Below are 11,172 nucleotides of genomic sequence, written 5' to 3'. Positions count from 1 at the left end.
GGCACCCAGAGCGGGATGCGGGCAGAGAGCGGCCCCGGGCCCTGCCCCGGCGGGAGGAGCTCTGCGTGAGGCCGCGGCACCCAGTTCTCAGAGGAAAATCAGGATTTTAAACCGCGGTCACGGAGAACGGGTTTCTAAGCCAGTGAATAAAGGCACACAACTCGCCAGCAAAGCCTCTTGAGATCAGCTGTATTCCAACTGCAAAGCTTCATCACAAAGTGCCACCGATTTCTTTTAAAACAATAAATAGTTCGCCGAGAGCGTTAAAACACACGTTTAAAATTAGAAATGTACAAAGGACTTTGGGTATCGGGCACTTCAAACTTAAAAAAAAACCAACAAACCCAAAACATTCAATGAGTTCACATCCCGTTTTTCACGGGCGGTGCTGTTCGGAGAACATAAGGGACAAGGCACATAAAAGCAAATACAAAAAGGCTTCTCCCGAGAACATTTAGATCGTTCAAAGCAATTCGGTGTAACAGCAGAGGGCTCGAGAAAGGCAAATTATGAAGTATCGTAAAAAATTAGGTAACTGTTAAATAATGTAACTAATTTGATACAGCCCTGCGAGGAACACTTCACTGTCCTGTAAGATGCTGAACATGCTTAAATGGTGGCAGCTGAGCATCTGGCAGGATTGGGCCCTTTACATTTTTAAATAACCTTACAGGAAAGACAGACAATTTCTTCATCTTATAAAATTATACTTCTCATAGTAGTGCAAAGCCTCATTTAAAAATGTAATTAATCTAATGTAATGGAATGCTTCAAAAATTCCAAAGTGCAAATATTAAACTTAAATTGGTTAATTGTTAATCACACTTTAGAATTCTTCCAGTAATGCATACAAACAGCAAAGTAAATACAGGAACCAAAGCAGAGAAAAAGGTATGATGTTCTGCATCTTGCATAACAACTCTGAAAATCCAAAAAGTACACTGGATGTCAAAAATATCTGTCAGAAATTATTAAATAGCAGGTTTCTGTTAGCGTAAGACAATATCTAAAATAAGGCTTTGGTTAAATAAAAAGTTTGCTTAACTAGGAATGATGCTAAAAAGTGCAAAAGATTCACCAAATACACAACTTCATTTCCAAGGCAGACATGACACCTGCCATTTACAATAGTTTGCATTGTTATGTTAGCCTGTCTTGTAGTTACTCAGATACCCATTTGCATTTATTACAGGCAAATTAAATCTGTGGGGTCCAATCCTATAACTTGTTTCATCCAGAGATAGACCAAATTATATCAAAGTATATCCATTTATAGCATCATTGCTCTGCATTTAGGGAAATCAAGGCCCCAGAACCATAACATTTGATTATAATGGTGGGTTTACTCATTTTCTTAGCACTTCCTAAACAGAAGTCCTCTACTGCCAACTGGCAGGTTGCAGGTGACTTTCTTACAAGTAGAATTCTTGTAACATATGCATAACAAAAGTTTTTTAAAAGTGCTTAATATTGGTCCATAAGAACATCATGTCAGCTTTGCTGTGGTAGATATCCTGCACCTGGCGTTGATTGGTGCACTCGTAGTTTGCTTGAGGAGAAAGTAATCCTCTGAGTCTACACAGGAGAATGTCGCCTTCCCAGAGAAAATAATTCAGAGTTTTACAGTCACAACACATGCTCCAGCTCTTCCTAAGCACAGTGGTGCAACCTGTAAACAAACAAATAAACAATCCGTGAGATCATTGCAGTCAGTTTTAAGTAATTTCCCTCCCTAATTATATGGCTGCAGCAGAATGACAATATCACCCACGCTCTTGTTAACATGACTTAAAAGTCTGGATACAAACACAAAGCAAAGGTAAAGATATTTTATATAAAAGAGTGAAGCACTCTGAAAACAATAGCAAGCCCTAAGGACATCAAGCAATTCTTATTGATAATTTCAATTATTCATATTACAAGAAAAAGAAACCTTTGTTATAGTACAAACTGGATAACTGAGCTAGACAGTCAGACAACTGAGTAAAGGGTGGTAAAAGAGTCCATTTATAATTTATAATTTTAGGCCGAAAATGCCTAAAATTGTAGGGGCAACCTCACCTTTTTACTTATTATTTGATAAAATCCTGTTGAGAGTTCTTGAAATCAGAATAAATTTAGTAGTCTTTGTTTTTTAATTGCAAACAGAATTTACTTCTGGCAAGACCCTTTTTTGCTGAGATTCTGCTGGACTTGAATGGAAGGCAGTAGTTTCTAACACTCTCCTTTGCTTCCTCTTTTAACTTTCATAGTATTGCCATGTATGTGAATAGCACACCAAGTGGTACAGAGACTATCCTGAAGCTGTTTATGCCATTTCCCCTATTTCTTTTTTTCCCCAAGAACAATAGACTTTTACAGAGCTGTCTGTGGCTCTGACAACCTTCACCCGAGAAAATTCCACTGCCTTCTTCTGTGTTGTGTGAAGATGTAGAGGTGGCAGACTGCTGACATAATAAGAGAAGGAAGGTACACAAATATTTCCTAATCCATCTATATTTCCTAATATTCCTATTTCCTAATATTTCATAATCCCAAAAGTTTGCAACTATCCTATATACTGGGATTGTGGCATTCCGTGAGACATAGAGGGTCAAGGCTTAGGATACAGAGGTACATAGAGATGATCACCACCTAAACACGTGAGATTCATGTAGATGCAATGACGAGAAGCACAGTTTCTCTCCTCTGGTGAGAAGCACCTTCAATCCTCTGATACACTTTTTTTTTTCTTTAGCAGGACTAACAATGCCATGGGTTATCACTACCAGTACCAGTGAATGCCCCAAGCTCTAATGATCCTCCTTCATGACTTGTGTTTTAAGAGCTTGCAGCAATATGAAATGGAGGGAAATGGACAGCTGAGGTTTTTTGTGTTCCAGGGATTTTTATAAACAGCAGTTTAATTCTCTTTTTGAGTTGAGAACTTGGGGCTATTACCAGAATAACATATCCAGGTGGCTCAGAATTCAGTGGCCTAAATACTGGTGTCTGATGCTATCACAGATGAGCTTGGACATTAATCCTGGTCTGCAACTGGACTTCAGGAGGGCCTTGGTGTTCCACAGAGTCTGTGCTGTATCTGCCAACCTTTGGTGGATGTAGATGCTTTAGGGCATCTCAAATGGCATTAGATACCAAAGGACAGTCAGCTCAGGATGTCCTTGTGTGTGCCTTCCCACAGAGAGACACATTCCTGAAGCTATAAAAGTAACCAAGCTCTGAACTGACAGTAATAGTTTCTGAGCATGAACTGTAGAATTATTTTTATTTTAAAGCTGCAAAAAGAAAAATGGCTAAAGGCTTTCTGGAATCTGCATACACTGTACATAGCATTAACCTCAGGAAGGGATTATTTATGAAAAAAATAGGCAAAACCTTGATGAAATAAATGTTGAGAGACACATTAGAGCTAAAACTAATCTACATTTATCATTTATCTTCAGAACAGCAAGTCATGTAAACAGAATCCTTTATGACAGTTTGAAGAATGTGGCAATACATTATTAAAAGTAGCTGAAATTGTCAAAGAAAATAGCTATACTCTTGCAAAAGAAAGGAGGGCAGTTTATTGGAAATTAACAACTGTCTGTTCAAGAGAAGTCATTTCAAGATGGTACACAAAGGAAAAAAAGAGATTCGTGACAGACTAGTAAGAAACTGCTTCTTAGAGAAGGAATATTTGAATTCTCCTTGCAAAAGGAGGCACAGTTGAAATAACAATATTAATAGTAGTGTATGGTCTGATCAGAAACTCTACCTGTGTCCATTCATTTGTCTGGGGATCATAGGACTCCACAGTATTAAGATATGTTTGTCCATCATATCCTCCAACAGCATACAACTTGTCACCAAGAAGACACACCCCTACTGCATCTCTGCTAATGCTCATGGAGGCCACAGCAGTCCACATGTCTGTTTTGGGATCATACCTAAAAGATAATTTGTGTTATGCACTAAAACCGTTACCAAAATTCAACAACAAAATGTACTGGAGCTGATGCTGTCAAGGTAGTAGAAAACGGAACAGCACAGATCTGAATGTCAATTTCAAAGGACTTTCTCCCCTCAATTTCCCCCCTTTGAAACTGTTTCTTTAGTCATGTGGTAACAAAAGTCACTGCTAGCCAGATATCTACTTCATGCTGCTTTCCAAATAGTCATACAGCCATATACAGCTGCTCTTACTACATTTTGTATGTCTAAACATGCCATGCCACAAACAGTTCTGCTGCTACACTACAATAGAGCAATGCTTGCTTTAAGTATGTCAAAGCACAGGCTGGTAAAATTTGGTTTGGCACTAAGATTACCATTACTAAGATTACCAATTTCAAAAATATGACCCCCAAAAGTGGTTTGGAAAAATTATAAGGGAAATACAAAACCCTTAAGACAATTTACAATACATTTGAAATCAGAAGTATCAGCACAGTAAACAGCAAATGGTTTAATGAAAAAAATTGTGTGGTTCTAGAACATTATCAACATTCTTTACAAGTCAAATTGAGAACTACAGAGGAGACTCCATGCTACGCTTATGGCAAGGAATATTATTTTAATCTAACTAAAAGAGACAATCTTTTTAAAGACTGCAGATGCTTACAGCAGACCTAATGTAATTACAGAGCTCTGAATGGCTCTAAAAACTGTATGAAGAAAAGAATTATTTGGCTAAGATCATACTTGCTAAAAACAAGTTGAAAGACAGTAGTCTTAATTTATTTGCACGAAGAGCATAGATACAAAGAGCTCTAGCAATTCTATTTGCTGTCCTCTAGTCAAAGTATTACACAAATGCATGCAAGCATAACTGTAACATGAAAACACTACTTAAAGCACAGATGCAAACACAAGAGGGTGATTAGTAAGTTAAATGTAGAAATTACTTTTCCAATTATTTTATAATTTATAAGCAATTATATTTATCTGGGAATAGCAACTTCTTTTGCAAAATATAATTTAGAAGTTTAGTGTGGTCATAAAAGCCTGATTTTTTAAATTAATATTTCTTAATTCCTTAATTTTTTAAAGGAACTAGTTCCATGAATTTGATGGTCTTCAATTTCAACTCACTTAAAGAACAAGGACAAAATGCATTACAAGACGATTCCTATTTATTAAAGTAATGAGTTCTGTAACTTTGTTTCAGAAAATACTGATGTAGAAAAATACACAGACTTACTTCTCTTTGGTTTCTGATTATCTGTATAGCCCTAAAAATTTGGTATTTGTTGAGAAGTAGCTTCCTATCTGCAAACCTTTCTGGGGTCTTTTCAGTGCAACTTCCACATGTTAAGGGCTATGGGCCACAGTGTATTTTCAGGTCTATCTGGACTCTGAAAGTTTGAAAACTACTTCTCTCTTGTGGTGAATTTTTGTGCTGTGGGTTTTTTTGTTGTTGTTGTTGTTGTTTTGGTTTGGTTTGTGGGTGTTTTTTTGTTTTGGGTTTTTTAGGGGTTAACAGTAGAATATATATCCTAGCATGAATAAATTTAGTAAAAGAAGAATATGGGCAATGAGGACTTACTCTAAGTGTTGGGAGGTAATAGAAAAGAAGAAAAGTTTTACAGCTGGTGGTGGGGGAGCAGGGAGAGAATTAACGCATAGTTCAGAAATACCTAAAATGCCAGTGAAGATGTAATACAGTGAATTATGAAGTATTTACTACCTTATAAATTATTTTATGGATCACATGTGCTTCTGCAACTTGTGATACAGCCATTCATTAATCACATTACAGAAAGATATACCAACCTAGGAATGACTGAATTACATGCCAATTTCCCAGTGTCATTAGAGGGTACAAGAAAGAATTTGATACATAAAGATCCACCAAACCTTACCGTTAACTCCTTTGAAAGTTATTATATTAATAGATTCAGACTTGTGTGAAAGATCCATTTTTAAAAGCAATCAACTCCATGTTGTTTCAGTTATCAAACATAATTCATTATATGAGATTGTTAAAATAATCTAGATGAACTGCATTAAGAAGAATTTAAATATTCTGTCCTGGTAACATTTTGAATCATAGTATGCCTACACAGCAAATTTTTATATTTAAGTTTCCTCTGTTCATGCTAAAAATAACACACCTATTCTATTGGGTTTCTACTTACAGCTCTTCCCATAAATCACCTGACAGACTAGCACAATGAGAAGCCCATGGCAGGATATGCCTCCATCAGGACATTACCTTTCCACGCAGTCTGACAGCCTGGATGTTAAGTTGGATGCTGGAGCATCATGGCCACCTATGGCATACAAGAACCCGTTCCAGGTGGTTACACCTACACCACCTCTTCTTTTTGACATCTGAGCACAGAGAGTCCATTTGTTTGTATGAGGATCAAAACATTCTACTGACTTAAGACAAGAACTTCCATCTCGACCACCAACTGCATAAAGCCTACAAAGTAAAACAAAAAAAAAGAAGAAAATAAATGTTGTCTGAATAAGACAGTTTCTAGTGAAACATGAAGGATTTCAAGTTTGTTGAAAAGGGAAGTTTAGAAGGGGACTTTCAACTTTCAGTAGACTGCTCTGCAGTGAAAACTCAGGCAAGATTTTGCTCCAACCTTTTCCTATTGTAACGATCAATACATAACAACAATAATTTACAGAAAATGGAATATCTTACACAGCATTTATATTCCAACCTATGCCTATAGCTAACAATTTCAAAATTACATATGTGACTTGCAGGGTCAGAAGGACAAATTCAGTAGTGCATCTGTGCATGCACCATCTCTACCCTGCCTCATCTTAGGCATTCAAGTGCTTTTCTGGACCAGGGTTTTAGTTCATGACTGACAGCACTACCTTAAATCCCTCATACCCACTAGGTGGCCCAGTCTGCTTAGTCCCAAGAAAAAGGTTTCTAGCATTTGGTATGCAGGATTTCAATTATTTGCAAGGGCTGATTGAAATGAATGAAAAAAAAAAATTGGTTTAGGAGGACACAATCACAGATGAACCTTTAAAACTAATCAAATAATCAAACTTCATAAAGAGTTTATGAACAGAATTTATGAGCACTCTAGGCATAGCAGCAGACATGCCCAGCACTTTATTTGGAAAAGTAGGAACATGGAAGCCATTCTAAAAAGGAAGCAATGCATCAGAAGTAAAATCCAGTGAGAAATCACCTCAAATTATTTCAGAGCCTAAGAATGGCTAGATAATCAAACAAACATTAGATACTGTAGATAACGATAGTGTGAATTTACAACGGTTACCGTGAAGCACACTTCAAGATGTCCTCAGTTTGGGTAATACTAGTGTTTGGTTTTTTTAAATATACTGACCAAGGAACTTAAATACAAACATCTTGTAAATACGGTTGATCTACTCCTTCTCAGTAACAATTTTAATAAGCTTTAAAAAAATCCATTGAAGTTTCTTTGTTTAGTAGTACAGGTACTACTAAAACAGTAGCAGTACCTGTACTACAATATATTGTAAAACAATATATTCCTTACCTTAAACAGTACAACAATATATTTCTTATTGTAAAACAATATATTCCTTACCTTAAACAACATATTCCTTACCTAAACAGTACAGTGTTTAAGGTAAGGAATATATTGAAGGTTTCTGTAAAACTCTGCTGTAGTTCCATGAAGTTCATTACTAAAATCAATCCTTTATGCAACATAACATTTATGAAGCTCCCAACTTTACCTTCCCTCAAAGCATGGAGAGAGTTTTGATCATTTATGCAGTGATTTCACATTCTGGACAGGGAGAAAGCCATATTAACCTCTCTATATGAAGGTTTTTCAGTTTCAATCACTGAAACTTACCAAGTTACAAACAGACATTATAGGAAAGTGCAGAAGTTACTGCTCCTGCATCTGAAATGCTGCATGTGTTTTAAAAAGGTCAGTTATAGTGATCTTTTGTTGTTGCCCCCATTAAGAGTCTAGGCAATGTTCTATAATAATAGGGAAAAGTGAGGCTCTAATTCTGGTGCTTTTCATCATATCTGGGACCCACTGCTGAATATATAGCAAGCTTAAGACCCAGCTTAGGTATCTGAGACTGCAGTTCCAAGGCAGCCAAGGCACTCTGCTTGCTGGTTGATCAAGTCCATCCCTCCTTCCTGTAGGCAGTGAGCATTTCCACTCATTCTTGGACTTATTCCAGATCTTAGAGAACCCTTTGTAGGTGTCTTTCAGAAGTACTAATTTACCAGTGACTAGGCTTCCAAAATTAAAAAACTTTTTTTTACCTGACAGCATTCAAGTAGCTCCAGGGAGATGAACAGATAGCACATAAACAGGAAGTGAAAATTTGTGGACAATAGAGTATAAATATTCTGCCACAACCACAATACTACTCAGTAAATCAGTAGCTTTTGTCTGCTGTGTCACCCTGGCAAAACATGGCTTGCACCTCTCTCCATTCCCAAAGCAGGAGCACTTCTTTAGTAAGAACTGCACCTCTGACTGCATATGTGCATACCAAGGTGAAACTCAGCTTAATTAAGGGTGAAGCAAGAGACTGAATTTGTTAATTTAGCTTGAATTGCTAACTTAGCTTTGTTAATCATTGATTAGCCTTAGTATATTTAGTGCTGATGCAGTAAGTGAATTCATAATCAGCAGCCCAAATCTGCATTTCTGTAGCTTCAAAAAACCACACTGTTTGTGGATCTGTGATTGTTAAAGTATTGAATGCAACCAGACTTAGAGCACTGAACTGCTTATAAACAGAAATTAGGCCCAGCTGCACCCAGCCCCTCTGATCTCTGGGGACCAGCTGGAATGCAAGGGGGATTATTTTCTGCCAAATTTCATACTGTAATGCAGCAGGTTCTTGGTATAAGAAAGATCTTGCCATACTGAAGCAAGTGCAGGTGACAGTCACTAGGATGATGAGGGCCCTAGTACACTCGACATACAGCTGTTATGCTGTGGAGAGGCTTGCTTGACCCAGCACAGTATCTCTTCTGTGAATGAAGAAACACGGCTCTTAATGCTTATAACTGGTATCTATCAAGAGAAACTATTAATATTTATTTAAGATGGTCTTTTAATTACATTAAAATAATGAGATTTTAAATTTGAAAACAGAAACTCCTTCACATACTTTCCATTTAATATTGCTACACCAACAGTGCTCCTGGGAGTTGACATGCTAGCTACGAAGTTCCACTGACGAGCCTGTGGATCCCATCTTTCTACGGTATTCAGGTAGCTCCAGCCATCATGTCCTCCTACAGCATACATGGGACCTTCCAACACAGCTACTCCTAAAATACAGATATGAAAACAACTAAGGGGAATAAAGATCAGACAATTAAGAGGAATAAATATCAGAATTTCTTAGTGGCAGTCCAGTGTGCACCACAAAACTGAAAAGAAAAAAAATCCTTTTGGTAGCTGATGCTACCAAATACAATCATCTTCAATATAATCTGAAGGAGAAAGGACATTGAATAAGCAGTTGGCATCTAAACAAAATTTCCACCCTCCCCCCGCCCCCCAACTTTATTTCTGAATGCTTTTTTGACCAATCCTAAACCAGGTAACCTTTAAAAAATATGCAGTCAGCCTTTACAGAACTGTACATACCAAGACCGTGACGATGAGTGGACATTGGTGGCATTACACTCCAAGTTTTTGATCTAGGGTTGTAGCACTCCACAGTATTCAATGTTTTCAGTCCATCTCTGCCACCAACAACAAACAATTTATCATCTAAGACTGCAACTCCAAACTGTAATCTTCGTCCATTCATGTTTGCAACTGGAGTCCATGTGTTGGTACGAAGTTCGTATTTTTCAATGCTTGTAGCTCCTGATGACAATATATGCAAGTTACACATGGAAAAAGAACAAGTTCTGAAGCACTAGGGTACTTTTTATTTTAGTAATATGCTGATTCCCACAAGACACCATGATATCCTGCAGCATATTCTTAAGTCTGTGTAGACAAATAGTCTTTTTTGACTTCCTAAGCAATTAACTGCACCATTACAAAGGACAACTTTCTTGGTGCTTTTCAAGACAAAAACCAGGTTTTGTAACTGCTTTGCAGAATCAAGCCTTTAGAAATAGAAATATTAGGAATATAAACCAACCATGTGGAATGCAATCACATATTGAAATCAACTGTTTTGTAATATTAGAGAAAAAAGCTGATGGTATGTGACATGAACTACCAAGAAACAGCTTTAAAACAACAAATTAAAGAAAACACTTTCTCTGCTCTTTTCTAACTTACCAGATCCTTTCTAATTACCATTAAAAAGCATGGAATTTTCTATGAAAAAAAAATCCAAGTAGTTCTGACAGAACTATTTAACAATTAGTCAAAATATTTTTGTTGTTTTGGCTTTTTTTAAAGCATGTTTAGGTCACCTTTTTGGCCTTTCAAACCTTTTCTTCCTTTTCCAAGTTACTGCCCCCTCAAGTAAATAAAGATTAGTTTATATTCAATTAAACACTTCACTACTTAGTAATCAGCTATTCCTATGATAATTTCAAATCAGAACTCTAGATTCCAGAATATTTACAGCAGTCTCAAAGATATACAGACCTTTTTAACCTAATAAATAGTATACACTTTAGATGTTTCCTGTTCTGTACTGCCAAGTCCTTGAATTTTAGATTTAACAGGCTGTAAAAAAATCTATTGAGCATTTCTTTTAAAAAGAACCAAAACAGCTCATCAGCTAAACATTACATAAGCCAATACCTTTTGTTGCATCCATCCCTCCAACTGCAAACAAAACGCCCACTGTAGATTTTCTAGGTTTGGTGCGAGGGCTTTGCAACATAGGTCGTCTCTCTGGCAACAGATGGTACTTCATTGCTTCCATAATGAGCTTTTGACATTCAATGTCATCCCTAAAGAGTGCGTTGTTCTCCATGTCTGCCAAAAACTGTGAAAAAGAAAATCAAACAAGCTGTATTGCTATAAAAAATAAAAACATGAAAAATAAAACCACGATTACCAAGATAATGTTTTATACAAACACTTTCACTGCCTGGTTTAAAAATCTCTGTATTTTCAAAATAGTCATATAAAAAATAGGGTAGGGTGAAAATAAACTTCTAATAAACAGAACATTCACATTTTGAGCGAAACCATCAAATAAATAAATATTTAAAGTGGAAGGCCATCTGATCTTAATGGATGATTTCAGCTTAATGGTCCAAAG

At 36.7% G+C, this 11,172-nt stretch overlaps 1 protein-coding gene across 1 annotated transcript in view; it reads right to left on the bottom strand.

The window, feature by feature from the left end:
- Positions 1-172: 172 nt before the first annotated feature.
- Positions 173-11,172, bottom strand: part of KLHL5 (kelch like family member 5) — a 42,095-nt gene continuing 31,095 nt past the window's right edge. Inside the window, exons 9-11 of the mRNA XM_005415456.2 lie at positions 6,200-6,412; positions 3,761-3,932; positions 173-1,669 (exon numbers count right to left, since the gene is read on the bottom strand). Of these exons, the coding sequence (XP_005415513.1) occupies positions 1,613-1,669; positions 3,761-3,932; positions 6,200-6,412 (442 nt within the window). The 3' untranslated portion in view covers positions 173-1,612. The remainder of the gene's footprint in view (positions 1,670-3,760; positions 3,933-6,199; positions 6,413-11,172) is intronic.

The sequence above is a fragment of the Geospiza fortis genome, unplaced genomic scaffold (genome assembly GCF_000277835.1).
Source record: "Geospiza fortis unplaced genomic scaffold, GeoFor_1.0 scaffold40, whole genome shotgun sequence".
Classification (NCBI taxonomy): domain Eukaryota; kingdom Metazoa; phylum Chordata; class Aves; order Passeriformes; family Thraupidae; genus Geospiza; species Geospiza fortis.
This window is presented reverse-complemented; position numbering and strand designations above follow the sequence as displayed.